The following is a 26,189-nucleotide window of genomic DNA, read 5'->3' on the forward strand; positions in this document are numbered from 1 at the left end:
GGGACACCCTAACCCTGTTATACTGGTGCAGAGATTTTTTTTTCTCCTGGTAAAGGATTTCTAAAACAGACATCATGTTATGAGAAGCAGGTGCTCAACATTCAGAGTTTCAATGTATTTATTTATTTATGGCATTTTATCCCACATTAAACATGAATTAGATTGGAACCTGGGAGCATTTAAAATCTTTTTGTTTTTTGGAGAGCGTAATGCATTGCCACCCCCCCCCCCCCCCCCCGGCTCTCTCCCCGGGTACATAAGTACATAAGCACCGCCATACTGGGAAAAAACCAAGGGTCCATCAAGCACAGCATCCTGTCTCCGACAGTGGCCAATCCAGGCCTCAAGAACCTGGCAAAAACCCAAAAACAAAACAAAAATTTAAATTAATAATGTTCAATGGACTTTTCCTTCAGGAATCTGTCCAAACCCCCTTTAAACTCAGCAAGGCCAACTGCTGTCACTACATTCTCCGGCAACGAGTTCCAGAGTCTAACTACGCGCTGAGTAAAGAAAAACTTTCTCCTATTTGTTCTGTAATTTAGGGGGGGGGATGCACCCAGTCCACCTCTGCGCTTCCTCCCCCCCTCCAAATTGCAGGGCTGGCTATACCCGGGGAGAGAGCCTGTTGTTAAAAATTTACCAGCACTCCACTGCTCCTGACCCCTACTCACTTGTTCAGTACCCATGTTTTCTCATTCCTACCTTAGTAATTTCCTTATCCCTTATTTGTCCTATTTGTCTGTTCTAATTAGATTGTAAGCTCTGTCGAGCAGGGACTGTCTCTTCATGTCCAATGTACAGCACTGCATATGCCTAGTAGTGCTATAGAAAGGATAATTAGTAGTAGTAGTAATTCCATATGTACTTGGCTACTGATTAGTAATACACGTCCATGATCAATATGCACTGATGGCACAGCAATGTATGACTTCTTTCTACAATATGGGAGTAATTTTATAAACTATTTTCATGGATAAATCCTGTTTTACCTGCAGAAAAGGACTTTTATATAATTACTCCAGAGGTTACATCAATCTATATAAATGAGACGTGACCGACTCACCCGCAAATGCGCAGTACAGCCCGAACGTTGAGACGGCAAAACTCCAAGCGCCGCCTCCACCAGCTCCAGAACTAGAAAGGAGGAGGAGTCAGAGGCGGGGCGAGGGGCGGACAGTACACAACAGCCAGAACGTATGTGGAGAGAAGGACGGGGCGTGGTCGCAAGAGCCATCCGATTGGCAAGGTCCACTCAGGCTGTCTTGCCTCATCCAATGCTAGCGCTGTTCACGTCCAAGCACCACCTGCTGATTGGTCCAGCTCCGGCGATCATCCCAACTGACACACAGTGCCGGTGCGGGCGTGGAGTTTCGTACAGAAGTGACTCACTGGTAGGCTTTGTGGCTTGACCAATAGGAAAACAAAGAGGACTGTGACGTCAGAGGCGTCGTTTCCAGCCGTTGGTGATTCAGCCAATCTGGGTGCGGCGTGTATGATCGTCGCCGCCCGCGGTGTCATAATAATTATTTTTTGTTGTTCCTGTGGCCACGGAGGGGTGCGATACGTTTGCTTTCTGCTCATGGGCGAACCTGTGACTGGAAGGTGGGAGGGCAGGGGAGGGAGAGAGGAGGGTTGCTGGACATGGGGGGAGGGCAAGGGAGAGAGCAGGGTTGCTGGACCGGGTGGGGGGGAGAGGCCACCATAGGAAAGAGGAGGGTTGCTGGACATGGGAGGAGGGCAGGGGACAGAGAAGGGTTGCTGAACATGGGGGAGGGCAGGGGAGAGAGGAGGTTTGCTGGATATGGGGGGAGGGCAGGGGAGAAAGGAGGGTTGGTGGACAGGGGGGAGGCTAGGGGAAAGAGCAGCGTTGGTGGACGGGGGGGGGAGGCCATAGGAAAATAAAAAACTCGCCCATTTTAACGGGCTTAACTGCTAGTTGCATGTAAAGTAGGCACAAAGAATATTCACACCTACATTTACGTGACCTGAGTGTAGACATGTTTGGGGAAGGAGTCTGAACAGAGCTGAGGCAGAGTAGCAAAGACATGAAGACACTGTAAAAAGGAAACTGGAGCAAAAGGAGAAACTTCCCTAGGCCCACCCCCTTTCCCTCTTATTTCAAGGGAAAAAGGTTAGTGAAGAATATTCAATGAAATAAAAGATTCCCCCAGGAGAGGGCAATGGGACTCGGTTATGCCAGGAGGAGGGAGGGATGACAGAAGGTGGTGGAATAAACCATAAAAACCCTAGTGGTTCCACCCAGTAGGGAAGAGAAGGAGCGTATAAAGACTCACATTGAAACAGAAGAGGAGAAGGGGATGAGTGAGCCCATGGAAGTCCAGGAGTATCCCAGAACAGAGGAGGTTCAAGGCTATGAGGAAGGTGTACCACATGCCCAAAGTCCAGAGGAGGAGATGGAAGTTTAATATATTTAACTTCCTATAAAGGTAATGTCACAAGTTTTAAGCAGCGCTTCAGAGAAAGGAACTGAGCGAATAACCTATGAAGAAATAAGTTACACCTTTGTTTTTTCAAGTTTTTGTTTGCTGGCAGAGTGGGACGGGTCCCAATACAGCATGCTACTGGATTGGGAGTAGAGGGTTTACAGTCTGCCAATGTTTGAGCCCTAGGCTTACTAGGAGAGAGAGCTCAAACTCCTTTTCTTGTGATTAATATTGTTTGCTAAAATTAAGAAAGACTGAGAAGGCTTGCTACCAAATGGTTTTTTTTTTTTGGGGGGGGGGGGGGGGGGGAAGACTCTGAACTGTTGTAAATACATTGGGGAAAACACAAGAAGAGTTTTCTTTTGTTTCAAACAAAACTGTTGAATGACTGTCTAAAAAACCTTCCAGGAAACAGGTGTGGAAAGTTAGACTGACCCTGGTGGGAGAGGAGAGAAGTGAATGCAGGAACCCGAACTAATTTGCATATGTTTTTTCCCAATCTTTAATAAGAGTCATTTTATCACTGACCAGAAAAGAGGACCAAAGCATTGTTTAGAGAACCACTCACCCTAAAGGAAAAGGGACTCTCTAGCTTGACTGTGGGAGTGAAAAGAAGGCTTTATAGTTAATAGTTTCCTTAGGGACTCTTTTTTTTTTTATGGGGAAACGTTTCTAGCATCTCCTATTGGAAAGAGAAGGAATTGGACAGCTTTTTGCTAGAGAGAAGGAAAAGTTTTCAATGGACAAAATCTTCTAGCCACACCTCTGAATTTACTTCACACTGATGTGACCAACCCAGCTATCCAATAGAATAAGCTCTGAAAATTTCAAAGTGAGCATGCTCAAGACTTCCTGCCTCAGCCTGCAGTATATATACCTGAAGTGACATATCACAAACCTTAGTTTTATTTTGTCCACAGAGACAGAATGACCAAGTTTACTTTTATTTTCCCATCAGTCGAAATTCACAAATTTAATAGTGGATATTTTATTTAAAATGTCTAACCACAAGACAGGATTTAAATGTTGTGCTACCTGAACACGCAAATTATCTCTTACTGACCCTCACATATGGTGTCTCCATTGTTTAGGGCAACACTATGATACAGTTAATTGTTTTTGCTGCAGAAGCATGTCGCAAAAGACACTCGAAATAGCTTTAAAATTAGAAGAATATTTAGCTACTTCACATTCAGGAACTTCAACAGCAAGGTCTTCTAAAAGGAGCTCAACTTCTCAGTGTTTGCCTTTACCGTCTACTTCAGCTTCATAATTCAACACTTCAATCCCTGCTCTCCCCCTTGTCTCAGTGCCTGGGGATCAGGACTTACTATCACAAACTTTGCAAAGTTTGTCAATCTCAAATTATCTAACTGAAATAATTTTTGCTGATCCACAGCCCGATGCTGATGCTTCCACCTCGGCATTACAATATCATAAATCAGCTGTTGAAGCAGTACCAACCTTTTTTCAGCATTCGGCTTCTCTGCCTTGACGTCGATGTCGACATTCCTCGGTCATTTTCAGACACCGCTACTACTAGTCAAAGTCGTGCATCCTCGACATCTTCCCCATCATCTGACACTCCCCAGACAAACGAAGCCGAGGTCACTTTCAGCATCGACGCCATAAAACCTCACGGCACTGAGATTCCAGGAAATCTATTTCTTGTTCCTCCTCTAAATCCCACAGGAGCACAGGAAGTAAATCACAATCCTCTTCCTCTAATACTCAAATACAATTAATTCATTTACTCACATGATTTTTACAGGATCAACAAGCTAATAAAGATGCTTATTGAACTCCTTCTAAAGCTCAAGCAATCATTACATCTCCCTTACAATCAACTAAAACCTCCTCCCACCATAAATCTCCTCATAGACAGGAGTTGTAGTCTGTTTCTCCTTCACATTTTAGAGATGATGATTTTTCTGTTAATTCACCAGTTCCATCTCAAGGTTCTTCAAATCATTCTTTACAACCTGTTCAGTCTGAACAACAAGTACCTTGTACTTCTAATTTACATTCAGCCAAACAAGATTTGCTTCCATCTCTACAGGGTGATTCTTATTCAAAGTTTTTAAATTGTCTAAATCATTCAATATTCCTCCATCCTCTCAAAATTGTCAACCAGATGATAAAAAGGTCAGTTACCAAATATCTAAACATTTCTAAGGAGTCTATTGCCCTTCTTGTTGCCCAAGTTCTTCAAGACCACCAAAAGTTACTTTGGTCGACACCTTAGTCCACAAGATCTACTCAGAGAGCATTAGAGAATAAATATAAGGTACAGGATGTTTTAGGTCATGGAAAAAAATCAACTTCCTCGTGCAACCCTGGTTGTTAAATCAGCGTTGCATCGGAACAAGACTCAGAAAGATAAAACTAATCATCCTCCTCTGATAGACTTAAAATGCATGGATACAATGGCAAGAAGGAGTTTTCAATCTACTATGCTATCTGCTCGTATTTCAATTCACACTTTTTACCAAGTGGAATATTTATATACAATTGTGGATGATTTATCAAAGTTACAGTTTGTCATTGCAAAGGAGTACATTCCTCTATTTTTATCTATTATGTCAAATTTAGAGGAATGTTCTAAACAAATGATCCAGGCTACATATGATAATTATGATACATCAATAAGAGGTGCAGCAACTGCAATAGCAGCAAGACATCTATCCTGGTTAAAAGCTTCAGCCTTAGGAGAAGATATTCATGAAAAAGTGACAGATGCTCCTTGCTCAGGTGATTCTTTATTTGGAAATAAGGTTATGGAATTAATTGAAGGTCTCAAGGAGGACTGTAATACACTTGATACCTTAGAACAGGACAAACATCAGGTTCCCAAATCAAATTATAAAAGGTTATCTTACTATTCCTTTAGAAATAGATTTCAACAACGTAAATCATATTCTAATCAGCGTACATCTTACAATATTAACACTAATCATCGCCGTTCCAATTTCCATAACAGAGGAGGTAGGGAGAGATGTTCTCAGAATTCTGTTGCTACCCAACAGCAAAAATTATCATCTAGTTTTTGACACCATGTCTCCATCTCACAGTCCCATGGGAGGCAGAATTCAAAGATTTGCAGGTGCCTGGAATACAATAACATCAGACAAATGGATTTTAAATATAGTTCAAAAAGGTTATTCCCTTGATTTTACACATCGCCCACCACTAAAATCACCTACACAAATTCATATTCCAAAGTCCCAAATTCCACAGTTACAACACGAGGTTCACAGACTACTTCAGGAACAAGTCATAGAGACTGTTCCTGTTCAAGAGAGAAAAAAGGGTTATGATTCAAAATATTTCCTTATTCCAAAAAAAGATGGAGGGACAATAGCAATACTAGATCTAAGAAGGCTCAACAACTTTATTCTGAAAGAAAAATTCCAAATCAGTACCTTGACTACAATACTACCACTATTACAACAAAATGTCTGGTCCACAGCCCTAGATCTTCAGGATGCTTATTTACATATTCCTATCCATCCCACCTCCAGAAAATTCCTCCAATTTGTACTCCAAGGCCAACACTACCAATACAAAGTTCTACCTTTTGGTTTAACATCAGCTCCCAGAGTTTTCACAAAATGTGTTACTGTATATCACTAGTACCTCATCTACATCAACAGGGGATCATGCTATTTCCATATCTAGACGATTGGTTAATAGTAGCACCTTCTCCATATCAAAACCTACTGGCTCTACAGCTCAAGATTCATCTTCTCATAAGGTTAGGTTTTCTAATAAATTACAAGAAATCACATATGATCCCAACTCAGAGATTAACGTTCATAGGAGCAGACCTTATTTCTCATAAATCTCTAGCAAAACTGCCAGTATCTCGAGCCCAACTTTTGATACAGTTAGTACAGCATCTACGATCAATTCAAATAACAACTGTTTGAACTATTGTAACTCTCCTAGGACACAAGGCCTCCACAGTCAGTGTTCTTCCTTTAGCACATCTGAAGACACATCCACTACAATAGTATTTAAAAAAAATTTTATTACCAGCCACATCAAACTCCAAATTCTATGGTGGACACAACAGGAAAATCTTCTTGTGGGAGTTCCATTTCAAACACCTCACCCAACCACGATTATAACAGATGCTTCCAAAATCGGTTGGGGAGCACATATGGACGATTACTCAACACAAGGGCAATGGACAGTACAAGAGAAAACTTATTCTATCAATCTTCTGGAACTAAGAGCAATCAGATTAGCTGTTCAAACTTTTCAACATGTTTTTCATTCCCATGTTATATAAGTTTGAATGGACAATCAAGTAGTGATGTTCCATACAAATAAACAGGGTGGTATGGGTTCTTACAACCTTTGCTGTGAAGCTGTCAAGTTGTGGACTCTAATTCTGTCTCTACATTCCACAATTCAAGTGATTTACAAACCAGGTTCCAACAATCAAATAGCGGATTCCATAAGCAGGAAATTACAACCTCACGACTGGTCTATCAAGACCACAGTTATTCAAAACCTATTTCGTCTATGGGGCATACCATGGGTAAGCAAACATGTGGACAATGGGGAGCCGGTTGATATTGTATATCTGGATTTTCAGAAGGCGTTTGACAAAGTGCCGCACGAAAGACTCCTGAAGAAATTGCAGAGTCATGGAATCGGAGGTAGGGTATTATTATGGATTAAGAACTGGTTGAAAGATAGGAAGCAGAGAGTAGGATTGCGTGGCCAGTATTCTCAGTGGAGGAGGGTAGTTAGTGGGGTCCCGCAGGGGTCTGTGCTGGGTCCGTTGCTTTTTAATGTATTTATAAATGACCTAGAGATGGGAATAACTAGTGAGGTAATTAAATTCGCCGATGACACAAAATTATTCAGGGTCGTCAAGTCGCAGGAGGAATGTGAACGATTACAGGAGGACCTTGCGAGACTGGGAGAATGGGCGTGCAAGTGGCAGATGAAGTTCAATATTGACAAGTGCAAAGTGATGCATGTGGGTAAGAGGAACCCGAATTATAGCTACGTCTTGCAAGGTTCCGCGTTAGGAGTTACGGATCAAGAAAGGGATCTGGGTGTCGTCGTCGATGATACGCTGAAACCTTCTGCTCAGTGTGCTGCTGCGGCTAGGAAAGCGAATAGAATGTTGGGTGTTATTAGGAAGGGTATGGAGTCCAGGTGTGCGGATGTTATAATGCCGTTGTATCGCTCCATGGTGCGACCGCACCTGGAGTATTGTGTTCAGTACTGGTCTCCGTATCTCAAAAAAGATATAGTAGAATTGGAAAAGGTACAGCGAAGGGCGACGAAAATGATAGTGGGGATGGGACGACTTTCCTATGAAGAGAGGCTGAGAAGGCTAGGGCTTTTCAGCTTGGAGAAGAGACGGCTGAGGGGAGATATGATAGAAGTGTATAAAATAATGAGTGGAATGGATCGGGTGGATGTGAAGCGACTGTTCACGCTATCCAAAAATACTAGGACTAGAGGGCATGAGTTGAAGCTACAGTGTGGTAAATTTAAAACGAATCGGAGAAAATTTTTCTTCACCCAACGTGTAATTAGACTCTGGAATTCATTGCCGGAGAACGTGGTACGGGCGGTTAGCTTGACGGAGTTTAAAAAGGGGTTAGATAGATTCCTAAAGGACAAGTCCATAGACCGCTATTAAATGGACTTGGAAAAATTCCGCATTTTTAGGTATAACTTGTCTGGAATGTTTTTACGTTTGGGGAGCGTGCCAGGTGCCCTTGACCTGGATTGGCCACTGTCGGTGACAGGATGCTGGGCTAGATGGACCTTTGGTCTTTCCCAGTATGGCACTACTTATGTACTTATGTACTTATGTAGATCTCTTTGCATCCCACACAGAACAAGTGTCCCAGATACTGTTCCATGTGGTCTAGTCAGAAAAGAATAGCTGCAGACGCATTTGCTATCCCATGGACAAACACCCTGTTTTAGTTATTTCCTCTGATCCCTCTGATTCCAAGGATATTACAGAAAGTTATTCAAGACAGATCATCTCTAATTCTAATAGCACCATACTGGCCAAGGTAGCCTTGGTTTTCAATTCTCAGAACATTAACTCTCTTTCCTCCAGATCTCATATCTCAAAACAGAGGTCTACTATTGCATACAAACCTGAAGAAGCTTTGTCTCACAGCTTGGTATCTTCAAGCAATCCAATAGATTCATTAATTTTTTCACAACCAATAATTAATGTTTTGCTAGCTTCCAGAAAGGAGTCAACTAGACTTTCTCATTCTTCCAAGTGGACCCGATTTGTGTTACGGCGCAGACCATCCAGCTTATAATCGAAAGTGATCACCGGCTATCTTCCAGCACAAATCGGGAGATGGCCGGCGATTTCTTAAAAGCGGCGAAATTGGTATAATCGAAAGCGGCATTTTAGACAGCATCGCTGCTTTCCCATTGCTTCGCCGGCGAAAGCTCAAGGGGCATGTCGGTAGATTAGCGAAGGCGGGCATGGGCGTGGCTACCAGATGGCCGGCTTTCACCGATAATGAAAAAAAAAAAGCGGCGTTAAGCAGTATTTCGCCAGGTTTACTTGATCCTTTTATTTTCACGACCAAGCCTCAAAAAGGTGCCCCAACTGACCAGATGACCACTGGAGGGAATGGGGGATGACCTCCCCATACTCCCCCAGTGGTCACCAACCCCCTTCCATACTAAAAAAATAAAACTAAAAACCTTTTTTGCCAGCCTGTATGCCAGCCTTAAATGCCGTACCCACCTCCATGACAGCAGAATGTGTTGTATCCTCCAACAGCCTTTCCCTGGTTGCGATGTGGCTCTCGGGTGAGTGTGACACCTTTTCTGTTAGGTGCCCTGCAGAGTCACATTAGCAATGCATTGTGGTGGGTGTAGGGTACTGGGCTCTACTCCCATGGTGCTTTTCCCCCCTGCTAACTGGGTCAGAGTGTGCCCTGTTTTGTTTCCTGTTGTAGTCCATGCGGTAGTGGCCATTTTTGTAAGCCAGTTTTAGTTCCCTTTCCTGTGTTACCCACGTTAGAGAACATAGTTCTTACCTTGAATGGTGCTGAAAGAGGGCATTGTACACCATTGTGCCAGCTCTGACCTACTGCTAATCTTAGTACCAAGGGATTCTTTGCCAGTGGGGCACAACCTCTGATCTGCAGTTAACTGTGAGTAAACGTGGTTATTTCAAGAAAGGACTTTTTCAGAGAGATTAGTCTTCAGGTGTGAACTGGTGTGCCAAAGTTATACAGCAGCAATAAGTCCTAGAGGCTGTATGCAGGTCCCTGGAGCAATTTTAGTGGGTGCAGTACATTTGTGGGTAGTGGGTTTGGGGGGGGGGGGGGTTGGTGGGCTCAGCTCCCAAAGGGAGCTATGCACGTGGGAGCTTTTCTGAAGTCCACTGCAGTGACCCCTAGGGTGGCTGGTTGGTGTCCTGGCATGTCAGGGGGGCCAGTGCACTAAAAATGCTGGCGCCTCCCACGGCCAAATGCCTTGAATTTGGCCGGGGTTTGAGATGACCGACATAACTTTCCATTATCACTGAAAAACAAACCCGGCCATCTCAAACCCGGCGAACTCCAAGGCATTTGGCCGGGCTAACCCGTATTATCGAAAAAAAAAGATGGCCGGCCATCTTTTTCGATAATACGGTTCCGGCCAGCTGTAGCGCCGCCGCCAACATAGATCGCTGGTGATCTATTTGGCCGGCGACGTTCATTTATGTCCCTCCATGTGATATATATCCAGACTCTTGTTCAATTTCCCCGTTATTAGATTATTTTCTATACCTCTCTAATTCTGGACTAGCAAATTCTTCAGTTAAAGTACACGTTGCATCTATATCAATTTTTCATGATCCTATTGATGACACAACTATAATTAGACATCCTATAACCAAACATTTTATGAGAGGCTTACTAAACTTGAAACCTCCTATTCAATCTCCACCTGTAGCGTGGGATTTGAATTTAGTACTAGAAACTCTAATAGAACCTTCATTTGAACCTTTGCATTCCGCACCCTTTAAATTTCTAGCATGGAAGATGTTATTCCTCATTTCAATCACTTCTGCTTGAAGAATTGGAGAGCTACAAGTGCTAGTGTATTATGCTCCTCATACTCAGATTTTACATGACAAGGCCATACTACGACCTCATCCCAAATTTTTCATAAGAAAGTACCCTCTTTTCATATTAATCAATCCAGTATTTTATCCACCTTCACATCACAATAGTCAACATCTTCATACTCTAGATTGTACCAAAGCATCACAGGATAATAGACCTTCTCAGTTATTCCTTTCGTACAATTCGAAGCATCAACAACCAGTCTCTAAACAAACATTATCGTCATATATTGCCAGTTGTATACACTTCTGTTATTCAAGATTATCCCTTCAACAGCAGGCATCTACGCCTCATGTCACAGTCCATAGACTACGTGCCATGACTAATTCAACTGTGTATTTACATAGAGCACCTCTACTGGATATTTGCAGAGCAGCAACTTGGTCATCAGTGCATACGTTTTCAGAACACTACTGTCTAGATGTTGCATCACGGGCTGATTCTAACTTTGGACTGACAATTCTTCAGGAGGCAACTTAAACACACCCTGCAACACAGCATAACCAATGATCGTACGGGACAATAAAAAATTTACATTCCCTTCGACCCTCATGGTGCCTGTTACACATCTACCTCATTAGACTACAATATAACCTTGTATTTGTTATCAACCGACTTGGCGAACGCCATTACGGTACTACAGTGGTGGAAATAAGTATTTGATCCCTTGCTGATTTTGTAAGTGTGCCCACTGACAAAGACATGAGCAGCCCATAATTGAAGGGTAGGTTATTGGTAACAGTGAGAGATAGCACATCACAAATTAAATCCGGAAAATCACATTGTGGAAAGTATATGAATTTATTTGCATTCTGCAGAGGGAAATAAGTATTTGATCCCCAACCAACCAGTAAGAGATCTGGCCCCTACAGACCAGGTAGATGCTCCAAATCAACTCGTTACCTGCATGACAGACAGCTGTCGGCAATGGTCACCTGTATGAAAGACACCTGTCCACAGACTCAGTGAATCAGTCAGACTCTAACCTCTACAAAATGGCCAAGAGCAAGGAGCTGTCTAAGGATGTCAGGGACAAGATCATACACCTGCACAAGGCTGGAATGGGCTACAAAACCATCAGTAAGACGCTGGGCGAGAAGGAGACAACTGTTGGTGCCATAGTAAGAAAATGGAAGAAGTACAAAATGACTGTCAATCGACAAAGATCTGGGGCTCCACGCAAAATCTCACCTCGTGGGGTATCCTTGATCATGAGGAAGGTTAGAAATCAGCCTACAACTACAAGGGGGGAACTTGTCAATGATCTCAAGGCAGCTGGGACCACTGTCACCACGAAAACCATTGGTAACACATTACGACATAACGGATTGCAATCCTGCAGTGCCCGCAAGGTCCCCCTGCTCCGGAAGGCACATGTGACGGCCCGTCTGAAGTTTGCCAGTGAATACCTGGATGATGCCGAGAGTGATTGGGAGAAGGTGCTGTGGTCAGATGAGACAAAAATTGAGCTCTTTGGCATGAACTCAACTCGCCGTGTTTGGAGGAAGAGAAATGCTGCCTATGACCCAAAGAACACCGTCCCCACTGTCAAGCATGGAGGTGGAAATGTTATGTTTTGGGGGTGTTTCTCTGCTAAGGGCACAGGACTACTTCACCGCATCAATGGGAGAATGGATGGGGCCATGTACCGTACAATTCTGAGTGACAACCTCCTTCCCTCCGCCAGGGCCTTAAAAATGGGTCGTGGCTGGGTCTTCCAGCACGACAATGACCCAAAACATACAGCCAAGGCAACAAAGGAGTGGCTCAGGAAGAAGCACATTAGGGTCATGGAGTGGCCTAGCCAGTCACCAGACCTTAATCCCATTGAAAACTTATGGAGGGAGCTGAAGCTGCGAGTTGCCAAGCGACAGCCCAGAACTCTTAATGATTTAGAGATGATCTGCAAAGAGGAGTGGACCAAAATTCCTCCTGACATGTGTGCAAACCTCATCATCAACTACAGAAGACGTCTGACCGCTGTGCTTGCCAACAAGGGTTTTGCCACCAAGTATTAGGTCTTGCTTGCCAGAGGGATTAAATACTTATTTCCCTCTGCAGAATGCAAATAAATTCATATACTTTCCACAATGTGATTTTCCGGATTTAATTTGTGATGTGCTATCTCTCACTGTTACCAATAACCTACCCTTCAATTATGGGCTGCTCATGTCTTTGTCAGTGGGCACACTTACAAAATCAGCAAGGGATCAAATACTTATTTCCACCACTGTATGTAAGCCACATTGAGCCTGCAAATAGGTGGGAAAATGTGGGGTACAAATGTAACAAATAAATAAATAAACAACAACTAACCTCCTTCTCCTATCACAGGTAACAGTTCATATTATCAATTAATTGATCAAATGTAATTTTTCAATAGTTGGTATACTGTTACCTGTGTATGTTTGGAAGTCTTCAGAGGTGTGGCTAGAAGATCTTGTCTATGGAAAAATATTAGTTGCTTACCTGTAACACTAGTTTTCTGTGGACAAAGGATCTTCTAGCCACACAATCCCTCCCACCCTTCCTAAGTTGTCTTAGCTATTTTCATTAAACTGAGGTTTGTGATATGTCACTTCAGGTATATATACTTTGGGCTGGGGCGGGAAGTCTTGAGCATGCTCACTTTGAAATTTTCAGAGCTTATTCTATTGGATAGCTGGGTCGGTCACATCAGCGTGATGTAAATTTAGAGGTGTGGCTAGAAGATCCTTTGTCCACGGAAAATTAGTGTTACAGGTAAGCAACTAATATTAGCTGGTGACAGTTCTCCAACTGGCAATCTAGGATAGAGTGGAAAATCCCTGGAGGAACCCAGATGTCATTTCCTGATCAGTGGGGAGTATGTCACTTCCTGGCTAGCAAGAAATATAAAACAACATGCATATTTCATGCATGTATATTTACATCAATTCCAAAGCAGATGTAAATATGCTTTACCTACAATTGTTGTAGAGGTGGCTAGACATTTTTATGGTAAACACGATCATCTGTAAGTACCATTTTCGGGAAAAAAACAAACCCATCCCAGGGGAAAACATAGGAAAACATGCCACAGGGATGTCTGTCTAGCAGCATTTCTAGTAAACTGGCCACACAGACATCCCAGCAGAACAGAGGAGCAGCCTACTGGTCAGTGCAGTGGACTTCACATAGAGACCCGGGTACAAATCCCACCTAAATCCCTTCATATTGTATTGTGAGCCCTCCAGGAACAGAGAAAACCTATTGTACCTAAAGATCCACCACTATAATAGCCCTCAGGCTTGCGGATCACTTATATATTTAGGTACAGGAAGTATTTCTATGTTCCAGGAGGGCTCACATATTTGTACTGAAATGAAAGAGTTAAAGTAGGAATTCAACTGGGATCCATTGCTTACTGTCCACTGCACTGACCATTAGACTACTCCATCCACTTGCTTGCTGATTTCTTAGGAATGGCCATAATATCTGGAGCTGTCATAGAGTCTGGAATCTACTGTCACTCACATCTTTGGGAGGTGGGAGGGGGTCAGTGACCACTAGGGGATTAAGGAGTGGGTCATGCCTTAATCGCTCTAGTGGTCAGTTAGGGCACCTTTTCTGACTTAGTAGTGACTGAAACAGGTCTAGATAAAAACCTGCTTCTTTTTTCTGTTCCATTATCACTGAAAAATGTCCAGATTTTAAGTCCTCCTAAAACATGCCTCCAACATGCCCCCTTGCGATTCAGATGAACTGTTGAGTAAAACATTCCAATTCTGAGTTTCAAACATCATGACTTAGGTGTTTTGTGAGAAAAACGTCCATCTGCCACTTTGTGCCAACTTTGAGACATTTTTCTCTTTTGAAAATGAGCATCATATGCGCTTATATATCTTTATATAAAAACTCCAAATAGGTACCTACTTAGGACATCCTAAATAGGTTACTTGTTACATAATGAAGTCATATTGAAGGTAATTTTTTATGTCTTTTCCTGGTACTGTTAAAAAATGTTTTCAAATGTCCAAAAATTATTCTCTCATTCCTTTGTGTCCTTCTACCTGTTCTATTTTTGCAGTTCATTTTTCCTCTCCCTCTAAAACCAGCAAGACATCTTCTTTCAACAAAAAGCCGGCAAGCATTACCAAAACAATGAAGTATTTTTAGTAATCTAGATAAATTATGGAAATAGAAAATGAAAATGTATTGGAGGACGGAAGCTGGTGAATAAATGCAAATGTTTTTGAATGATTAATTGATGTAACTTGTGCATCACAAGGGAGTCTTTAATTAAAGCCTCTGTTAAACAAGCCAGGCAGGCGGTACTGCCTTCAGATCAACTAATTACAGCTTTTGCATAAGGTTACAGCTCTTGATATCTGATGCCAGTTCACAGCACCTGACTCCAGGGTGACAGATCTGTTCTGTGCCTTAAATCTGCACTATATACCAATAAATTACAGTTTATTGGATTCTGGGATTGATGTTGAACTGATATTTGTGTGTATTCAGAACTGAAAGGAGTTGGACATTAATTACGGCCCTCCTTTTAAATCACATGAAAACATCACAATTGCAAATGTTAAAATGATAAAGGATCTTGGGCTACAAAGCTAATCCGCTTGCTGCATTAACTAATCATTGTAATTCTTCTGTGTTCAGTGCAATGCAATAGTAGTGGGCAGATCTGCCTGAGACATTATCACAACAGTAAGCTGTGTTTTTAAGCACTTCTTTTTCATTTTGAGAATATTTATCATCTGATAAAGTGGAATTTCTGTGTTCTTTCTAGTTGTTAGGGCATCTCCTTCTGAACATTCATTTGGATATGTTCAGTGAGCAACATGAAAGAGAAAATGTAAGTGCTGACAGAGTTGGAGTGGTGTGAATATATGCAGGAAGACTGTTAAAGTATGAAACCATGATGATAACTGGAACTGCATGAAGAAGAGACACCGAGGGTAGAACCTCTCAAAAGAGAGAACTGTTTTTTAGGTATTATGTCTGGAGTCTAAAGCTAAAAAGATTTAAGTGCTTGTTTGCTGTGCAAATGAAAAAAGCAATGCAAAATGATATTTAGCTTTATTTTGATGCCTCTGAAAAGATAGATATTTACAATACAATTTCATTTTTTCAAAGAAATGTGGCCAGGTAACTAAGCAGTTGCACAGAGAAATTCCTAAGACTGAAAACTGCCCTCCATTTGATGATTAGAACAATGGTTCTCAACCTGGCCCTTGAGATACATCCAAGCAGTTGGGTTTCTGGATGCCCAATGAATATCCATGAGAGAAATTTGTATGCATTGCCTCCATTATATGCAAATTTCTCTCGTGCATATTCATTATGGATATCTTGAAAACCTGGCTGCCTGGGGTGTATCTAGAGGACTCAGTTGAGAAGGAGAGACACACATATGGAGACAGAGATAGAATAGATGCACACAGACAGGGATAGCTAGAGAATGAGAAACACACAAATGGAAAGATATAGGTGGAGAGGGAGAGTCATGCAGATAGAAATATTTGAAGAAAGTTATAGGCAGAGTGGAAAGTCAGAAAACGGAAAGAGACAAATGCAAACACAGATATAAATGAGGAGGGAAAGACACACAGATAGAGATAATAACAGAGACACAGATATACACAGATGAAGAGACAGACACACAAACATAAATGGATGTGAGGACTCACAACGCCCTACTAGAGAATGTCTGAGTTTTAAGTGTAAATGGTGAAGTGAAGTCAGGGACAAAGAGGAGTTGGCCTGCCATACAGAGCAGGGCACTGATATAAAACAGAGGATTAGTGATCACTAAGATATTATTGATCCAGAAAGCAGTGGGAAGCAGTCAAGGTAAGATTACCAGACTTTTAGTGCGCAAATATGAGGCATCTGGTTAGGGTGGAGCAGGTTTCAACCTCCTAAGTGTCTTTTCTTTTAAAATTATAATCTGCTCAGTTACTCAATTCCTTCATATATTCTTATGAGGCTACCTCCAGGGGGATATCTTTTCCATTTAGTACAAAGGGGCATTTTCTATATGACGTCTAAGTCCGATTTTGGATGTTTTGTTCAAAACATCCAGAATTCAAGTGACGAATATAGCGATTTTTGAAACAGCAAAATGTATCTTTTTTTATGGCCACTTGCTAGATTTTATTTACAACACTTTTATACTGCAATATCTACCATTCTATGCAGTGTTTTTGTGATCTGTGCATTTATCTTTTTGGTCCATTAAAAAAAAGTCCACGTGAAAAATGCATAAAATCAAACCATTGGAATGTAGGAGGAGCCAGCATTCTTGACTGGCCACACAGACATCATAAGTACATCAGTACATAAGTGTTGCCATAACGGGACAGACCAAAGGTCCATCAAGCCCTGTATCCTGTTTCCAACAGTTGCCAATCCAGGTCACAAGTACCTGGCAAGATCCCAAAACAGTACAATACATTATATGCTACTTATCCCAGAAATAAGCAGTGGATTTTCCCAAGTCCATTTTAATAATGGCTTATGGACTTTTCTTTTAGGAAGCTATCCAAACTTTTTTAAAACCCCGCTAAACTAACTGCTTTTACCACATTCTCTGGCAACGAATTTCAGAGTTTAATTACACGTTGAGTGAAGAAATATTTTCTCCGATTCGTTTTAATTTACTACTTTGTAGCTTCATTGCGTGCCTCCTAGTCCTAGTATTTTTAGAAAGAGTAAAAAAGCAATTCACATCTACCCGTTCCACTCCATTCAGTATTTTATATACCTCTATCATATCTCCCCTCAGCCGTCTTTTCTCCAAGCTGAAGCCGTTTCAGCCTTTTCTCATAGGGAAGTTGTCCCATTTCCTTTCTCATTTTTGTCGCCCTTCTCTGTACCTTTCCTAATTCCACTATATATTTTTTGAGATGTGGTGACCAGAATTGCACACAGTATTCAAGGTGCGGTCACACCATGGAATGATACAAAGGCATTATAACATCCTCGTTTTTATTTTCCATTCCATTCCTAATAATACCTAATATTCTATTTGCTTTCTTTGCTGCCACAGCACACTGAGCAGAGGGTTTCAATGTATCATCAACGATGACTCTTAGATCCTTTTCCTGGTCGGTGACTCCTAACATGGAAACTTGCATCACGTAGCTATAGTTCAGGTTCCTCTTTCCCACATGCATCACTTTGCACTTGCTCACATTAAACATCATCTGCCATTTGGATGCCCAGTCTTGTAAGGTTGTCTTGCAATTTTTCACAATCCTCTTGCGATTTAACAACTTTGAATAAGTTTGTGTTGTCAGCAAATTTAATTACCCCACTAGTTATTCCCATATCTAGATCATTTATAAATATGTTAAAAAGCATTGGTCCCATTATCTACCCTTCTCCATTGAGAATACTGACCATTTAACCCTACTCTCTCTTTTCTATCTTTTAATCAAATCCACAATAGAACACTAACTCCTATCCCATGACTTTCCAATTTCTTCTGGAGTCTTTCATGAGGTATTTTGTCAAATGCCTTTTGAAAATCCAGCTACACAATATCAACCGGCTCACCTTTATCCACACATTTGTTCACCCCTTCAAAGAAATGAAGTAGATTGGTAAAGCAAGATTTCCCTTCACTAAATCCATGTTGGCTTTGTCTCATTAATCCATGCTTTTGAATATGCTCTATAATTTTGTTCTTTATAATAGTCTCTACCATTTTGCCCGGCACTGACATCAGGCTCACTGGTCTGTAATTTCCCAGATCATCTCTGGAGCCCTTTTAAAAAATTGGTGTTACATTGGCCACCCTCCAATCTTTTGCTTGATTTTAAAGATAAATTATGTATTACTAACAATAGTTCTGCAAGTTCATTTTTCAATTCTATCAATACTCTGGGATGTATACCATCCAGTCCTGGCGATTTGCTACTCTTCAATTTGTCAAATTGCCCCATTACATCTTCCAGGTTTACAGAGAATTGATTCAGTTTCTCTGACTCATCAGCACTGAATACCATTTCTGGCACCGATATCTCTCTCACATCTTCCTCGGTGAAGACTGAAGCAAAGAATTAATTTAATCTTTCCACCTATGGCCTTGTCTTCCCTGGGTGCCCCTTTTACCCTTTGGTCATCTAGCGGTCCAACCAATTCTTTTGCTGCTTCTTGCTTTTAATTTACTTAAAAATGTTTTTACTATATGCTTTTGCCTCCAACGTAATCTTCTTTTCAAAGTCTCCCTTTGCCTTCCTTATCAGTGCTTTGCATTTGATTTGCCATTCTTTATGTAGTTTCCTATTATTTTCAATCAGATTTTTCTTCCTTGTTCTGAAGGATTTTCTTTTAGCTTGAATAGCTTCCTTCACCTCACTTTTTAACCATGCCGTTCGTCATTTGGTCTTCCTTCCTCCTTTTTTAATAGATGGAATATATTTGGCCTGGGCTTCCAGGATGATATTTCTGAACAGCATCCATGCCTGATGTAAAATTTTGACCTTCACAGCTGCTCCTCTAAGTTTTTTGTTTCATAGTTTTTCTTATTTTATCATAGTCTCCTTTTTGAAAGTTAAATGCTAACGTATTGGATTTTCTGTGTTTACTCCAGAGCAGTGGCGTTCCTAGCTTGGATTGCACCCGGGACAGATCGCCGATGCGCCCCCCCCCCCCCCCCCCCCCCGCGAAATGACACCTTCCCCCCCTCCGGCGAAATGACCCCCCCCGGGTGCACGCCACTGGGGGGGGGGTGCCGCGGCGCGCGCCTGTGGCCTCCGACTTCGCTAACTTCGCTCGTTCACTGCAGCTCCCTCTGCCCCAGGAAGTAACCTGTTCCAGGGCAGAGGGAGCTGCAGCGAATGAGCGAAGTTAGCGAAGTCGGAGCCCACAGGTGCGCGCCACGGCACCCCCCCAGCAGAGTGCACCCGGGGCGGACTGCCCCCACACCCCCCCCCCTTGGTACGCCACTGCTCCAGAGCTTATATCAATTCTGATCATGTTATGATCACTTTTATCAAGAGGTCCCAGCACCAGATCATTTACTGTACTAAGGACTAGGTCTAGAATTGTTCCTCCTCTTGTTGGCTCCTGAACCAACTGCTCCATAAAGCAGTCCTTGATTCCATCAAGGAATTTCACCTCTCTAGCATGCACTGATGTTACATTTATCCAGTCAATATCGGGGTAATTGAATTCACCCATTATTATCGTGTTCCCCAGTTTGTTAGCCTCCCTAATTTCTGATAACATTTCTACATCTGTCTCTTCATCCTGGCCAGGTGAACACTATTATCACTATCTTTTTCCCCTTTACACATGGAATTTCAATCCATAGGGATTCTAAGAAATGTTTTGTGTCTTGTAGAATTTTTAGTCTATTCGGTTCAAGGCCCTCCTTAACATACAATGTTATCCCTCCACCAATTTGATCAATCCTATCACTGTGATATAATTTGTATCCTGGTATGACAGTGTCCCACTGATTATCCTCCTTCCACCAGGTCTCAGAAATGCCTATTATATCTATTTTTTTATTTAGTACAATACATTCTCTCCCATTTTATTTCTTAGGCTTCTGGTATTCACATATAGACATTTCAGACTGTTGGTTGTTCCTATTTACATCTTTCTCCGCAGTTGACAGTGATAATGTGCAATCTTAATAATCTGTCTGCTTTTTATTTAAAGACTCCTGGTCTTCTATGCTCTCTATTGCAACCTCACTATTGGGATCTTCCCTGTTTTGGTGATATCTTTGAAAGATACCTTATTCCGAACCATGTGCTTTTGAGTGACTGTTGGCCTTCCCCCAGTTTCTAGTTTAAAAGCTGCTCTATCTCCTTTTTAAATACTGATGCCACCAACCTGGTCCCACTCGGGGTAAGATGGAGCCCATCCTTTCAGAATAGGCTCCCCCTTCCTTAGAATGTTGTCCTGTTCCTAACAAATCTAAAACCCTTTTCCCTGCTCCATCATCTCATCCTCGCATTGAGATTCAGGAGCTCTGCCCGTCTCTTCAGCCCTGCACGTGGAATGGGGAGCATCTCTGAAAATGTTACCTTGGAAGATCTGGATTTCAGCTTTCTACCTAGGAGCCTAAATTTGGCTTCCAGAACCTCCCTCCCACATTTTCCAATGTCATTGATACCTACATATACCAAGACAGCCAGCTCCTCCTCAGCACTATCTAAAATCCTATCTAGGTGATGCGTGATGTCCGCCACCTTCGCACCAGGCAGGCAAGTAATCAGGCGATCCCACGTCCACCGGCCACCCAGCTATCTACATGCTTAATAACTGAATCACTAACTACAACAGCTGTCCTAACCCTTCCCTCCTGTGCAGAATGTCCTGGAAATGCATCCTCGGTACGAGAGGAAACTCCAACCCTTGTTGGGCTGGTCTGACTACAGGATTATTTCCAAATTCATCAGGGTGATGCTCTCCATTTCGGAGGCATCCCTCCTCCAAGGCAACACAGGGGCTGCCAGACTGGAGGTGGGAGTTCTCTACAATGTCCCTGTAGGCCTCCTCTATGTACCTCTCTGTCTCCCTCAGCTTCTCCAAGTCTGCTACTCAGGCCTCAAAAGAACGGACTCGTTCTCTGAGAGCTAGGAGCTCTTTGCATCGAGTACACACATATAACCTCTCATACATGTGACACTCAGTGCAAAAGACTGGATAGCACCCCTCTCACTGCTGGACTGCATCTTAGTATTATAGAATTGTTTAATTAAAACTTCTTCAGGTACTAGGGATATTAGATTAATATAAACAGCCTTAAGATTATATGGTTTAATGTGTAATTTATTTAGTGTTTGCTTCCCAGAAACTAATTAAATATAATTAAAACTAATAATGATGTAATTAAAACTCTAATGAAAACACTCCTCTTGTTATCCTAATTATGACTATAAAGAGTTGTGCTAGGGGTGGGTGGGAATGAAGACTGAACTAAGTCCTGCTGTGCCTGTTAGAGGCTATCTGTTTATGCTGTGGTATAAAGTTCAAGTTTTAAAATTAGGGGGAAAGAGTATAGAGAGTGGTTGATAAGGTTTTCTTTTTCTTTATTCTGCCTATCAATAAACTACAATTCCTCCTTTAAACCCCAGTCATTAAGTTCACAAAGCACAGAGCAAAATAATGTTCTCTTACCAGAGAAATGTCCTCTTCTATCAGAACTTCTCAGAAAAAAGTTAAGTGGGACTTTCCTCTCTATATAGTTTTGATTCTAAGCAACTGCTTCAAACAAACCCTTTGAAGTTAACTCATTAATCAGATTTCCCTCAGTAACCTTTGCAAATATTCTACTTCCTCACACCTTAATCAACACCTAATCAGGTCAGTAGTAGTGCTACCTCTCCAGCAGCCAATGAACAGAAAATAACTGTCTTTTAGGACAGAGAATCTGAGCCTTGCTACTATCCTTTTTTAAAGTTCTTTGGCGGTTAAGTTTCTACCTCTAGAAAAAGTTTCAGTTTAAAACTATGGGAAAAGGGTTGTACACTATGGAAACTAGTTAATAATGCTTGCTTCTCTGTTTCTTTGCATTTAACATTGTCAAGCACCAAAAATAAGGGCAAAACTTGGAAATTCAGTGCAAGATTGATTAATGAAAAAGGGTTCAAAGAACTTATACAAAAAAGTGGAACCCAGAACTGGTGAGAGAATCTGAGTCTGCCTGCAGTCAAGCTTGCAAGTAGGTCTATGGTCCGTTTGGGAGGTCAAACTAGAAAAATCAGTGAGGTGAGAGAGTGGCCCTGAATGTGACTGAATTAAACTGAACTTGTGGCCAGCTAGCGCATGGGTGAGACCCAAGTAACATTTGGAAAGCCTTATCACTAAAAACTTTACTACCTGATGAAGACAAAGCATTAATTTTCTTATAACCATAGCTTTGAAGTTTATTATTAATAACTGGAAAGATCATTCACAATTGACAGTTTATATGTGATGGACTTGGGTATTACTATACAAAAAGTATGAAACTTGTTGACCAAATAAATGCCTTATAGGTAGGAAATAGAAAACTTTAGATTCATATTTATCTAGTAACATTTAACCACACCTAGAAGATACTGTATATTTTGCAGCTCATTTTCTTGTTTTGTTTTTGTGGTATTGCTAAATTTTAAAATTTTCAGTAAAAATATATGAGAGGAGAATATGAAAGGGAAACTCCATAACCGGAAAACACGTTTTTTTTTTCGTTTAAGCACCTTAGTAGTAGTTTAATTATGGGCGAATATCACTCATTTTATTCGCATTTACTGTCCGTCCTCCTTTCAAGATAAAGGGCCGCCCAACCCCTCCCTCGGGCCAAGAGACTCCGCGACGCATTTGCGTTTCCACGGCAGTATAACTCATAATCACGTTTGGTTGCCGTGGCGACCGTTTTCAGCGTCCCGTACGGAGGCCTCTGAGGACCAGAGCCACGAGACTGAGCGGCTGAGCTGGGCGTGCGTGTGCATATAGGAACGACCGGAGCGGGGAGTTGGCGGGGCGTCGGTAGATTGGTGTCCGGAGAGACGGTAAGGTCGTTCGGCCGGTAAGAAGGGCTGTCACTGGGAACGATGCCGTTTCCTTGCTATAGCAGCAACACCACCATATGGCGACCTCGAGGTCTAAGCGGCAACCCTCACATGTGCCTGTATCATGCCTCCCCTTCTTTCACTTCCCCTCAGATCTCTTCCCTGATCGTATCTCTGTCTCAGCTCGCTGTTTCCCCACCCTTTTCTTATATCCTCTCTCTCTTCTCCTCTACCCCATCCCTACTCCCAACGTTATGGGCCAGGGGCAGGAAAAACTGGAGAAGATGAGATACCTTAATGAGCAGAGTGACTATTCTCTGCTCTGCTGCAGTCATACCCCATCCCCTCTTCTGTTTTGCATGCTGCCTGGAAAGTAAAGGCTGAAGCAAAATAACCTTGCTTCCCAGGTGTCTAAAAAGAAGTGGCAAAACTGCATTCTAGGCTGTTCCCTCATAAATTAAGCCCTGGGCATGCCCGATGGTGGTCTGAAAGTCCACCAGTGTACTGTGGCACACTGGTTGGCAAACACTATCTTAAGCACTGGTGGATGTAGCTATCACTTATTCAGTAAAGACTGTGTGGGACCAGTCTTGCCATATGAGCCTCAGAATCTACAGTGAATTATGCAGCTTATACTACATGACTGGCCCCATTCTACAGAAGGATCTGAGGCAGTATTAAGCACCACCTGCTGGTGAGGGCAAGGGGAAAAGGTGCAACTCTTTTAAAGGATTGGGTAGGGATAAAGTAACAACTGTGGGGAAAGAGAGATGTCTTTTGGTTCTGCTCCCACTGAAATCAGGGCCAGCAGTCTACTGCTGTTGCCTAAGCTTGAGGTAGTGTCAAGTGGAATCTGGGCATGGTCCCAATGTGTCCATGCTCAGCAAGACACCCACCACACCAGCTCTTATAGTCTTCTTTTCTTAATCTCAGACAGAGATGGAAGATCCAGGGGATACAGAGAGTGTTCCTTCGAATCCTGAAGAAGAAGAAAGTACCAGTGTTACAGAGCCTCCGATAGAAGAAGACACCAATGCCACACAGCCCACAGAGGATGGGGATGTCAATGCCACACAGCCCTCAGAAGAGGGAGATACTGACGCCACACAACCCCCAAAAGAGGAGGAAACACAGCCCCCAGAAGGGGATGCTGAAGCCACACAGCCCCCAGAAGAAGGGGATGCTGGAGCCAACCAGCCCCCAGAAGAAGGGGATGCTGAAGCCACACAGCCCCCAGAAGAAGGGGATGCTGGAGCCACACAGCCCCTAGAAGAAGGGGATGCTGGAGCCACACAGCCCCCAGAAGAAGGGGATACTGGAGCCGTACAGCCCCCAGAAGAAGGGGATGCTGGAGCCGTACAGCCCCCAGAAGAAGGGGATGCTGGAGCCGTACAGCCCCCAGAAGAAGGGGATGCTGGAGCCGTACAGCCCCCAGAAGAAGGGGATGCTGGAGCCGTACAGCCCCCAGAAGAAGGGGATGCTGGAGCTACACAGCCTCCAGGGGAGGAAGACACTGTCACCACACATCCTCCAGAAGAGGTAGATGCTGGTACCCCAGAGCCTATAATGGTAGTGGACACTAGCCCTGCACAGGAGGTAGACTCTGATGCTGCACAGCCTCCAAAAAAGGCAGATTCTGGCACTGCACAACCACCGAAAAAGGCAGAGTCTGTAACTGCACAGCCTCCGAAGAAGGCAGAGTCTGTAACTGCACAGGCTCCGAAAAAGGCAGACTCTGGCACTGCACAGGCTCCGAAAAAGGCAGACTCTGGCACTGCACAGCCTCCGAAAAAGGCAGACTCTGGCACTGCACAGCCTCCGAAAAAGGCAGACTCTGGCACTGCACAGGCTCCGAAAAAGGCAGACTCTGGCACTGTGCAACCTCCCCAAAAGGCAGACTCTGGTACCATGCAGCCCGCAAAAAAATCAGACTCTGGCACTGCACAGGCTTCAGCAGGGAGTGAAGCTGGTGCCACACAGCCCCCAAAGAAGGATGACACAGACTCTCCACAGCCCTTTCAGAGATGGGTGAGTACCAATTCATCTTTTGTTCTTATGTGAAACAGAAGTGTGCAAGGAATGGAAAATGTGTTCTAAACAAAGTTGGACAGTATAAAGTAATTTCTGTAGCTGTCTGATATTTTAGCAGTTTGAAAGACAGAAACAGGTACTTCATATTTTCAAGTGGGGGAGAGCTGTTCTTTTCTTTTTCTTTTTTTATTACAGTCCAAAGTTTTCATCCTGCTCCTTTGGGTTTCCGTCATAAATGAAACTTTTACAGCTACCAGGGATTTTTCTTTTCTTTGTTTTTTTTTTTTTTTTAATTGCCCCTCCCAACTCAAGCTAGACCTTGCAGTAATAGTGATTGGCTCCCTGTGGAGCTCAGCTAAAATGCATTTTAAGTATGACTATTAAATGTTGCTATCATCTTCACCCCCAAGTTATAGATGCTGCCCAAGGAGGTTGAAGAAAACAGGAGTCAGGATGATGTCAAAAAGTTGAAGCCACTTAGGTTGATCTCTCTCCCCTCCCCCCTACACACACACACACACACACCATTCAAGTACACTCAAAACAAAGCAAATAAATGTGTGAGCTGCAATCTATCTATTTACTTATTTATGACATTTATCTCCCATATTAATCATGAGTTAGGTTGAAACCTGGGAGCAGTTAGATTTTTTTTTTTTGCCTATGCCTAGATTAAAAGAGAAAGATGGTTTTTGGGAATGTGCTTCTTTTGTTTTGTGGAATGCAGTGGTATATTATAAAAATGCTCTTAACATTGTTTATTACTACTATTTATAAGAGAGATATTGAATAATGTATATAGATGTGTCCTAGGAATAATGATGACTAAGAGAAAGCAGCAGTAGAAGAGTTGGAGCTGAATGGCATTTATGTTTTCCAAATGGTGATACATATTTTTATTTTATTTATAAGATTTTACAACTTTATAACAAGAACGTGCCAGGTGCCCTTGACCTGGATTGGCCACTGTCGGTGACAGGATGCTGGGCTAGATGGACCTTTGGTCTTTCCCAGTATGGCACTACTTATGTACTTATGTACTTATGTACTTATGTAATACATTTCAACATTAGTAAAAGAAAAAATAATTCCAA

The 26,189-nt window shown here is 42.5% G+C and overlaps 1 protein-coding gene across 8 annotated transcripts in view; it reads left to right on the forward strand.

The window, feature by feature from the left end:
* Positions 1-22,964: 22,964 nt before the first annotated feature.
* TEX55 (testis expressed 55) overlaps positions 22,965-26,189 on the forward strand; it is a 185,849-nt gene continuing 182,624 nt past the window's right edge. For 7 of the 8 annotated variants that reach the window (XM_030205079.1, XM_030205085.1, XM_030205083.1 and 4 more), the window contains exons 1-2: positions 22,965-23,064; positions 23,998-25,092. In XM_030205079.1, coding sequence (XP_030060939.1) covers positions 24,004-25,092 — 1,089 coding nt within the window. In that variant the 5' untranslated portion in view covers positions 22,965-23,064; positions 23,998-24,003. The remainder of the gene's footprint in view (positions 23,065-23,997; positions 25,093-26,189) is intronic. The other variant, XM_030205080.1, reaches the window with a different exon arrangement.

The sequence above is a fragment of the Microcaecilia unicolor genome, chromosome 5 (assembly GCF_901765095.1).
Source record: "Microcaecilia unicolor chromosome 5, aMicUni1.1, whole genome shotgun sequence".
Classification (NCBI taxonomy): domain Eukaryota; kingdom Metazoa; phylum Chordata; class Amphibia; order Gymnophiona; family Siphonopidae; genus Microcaecilia; species Microcaecilia unicolor.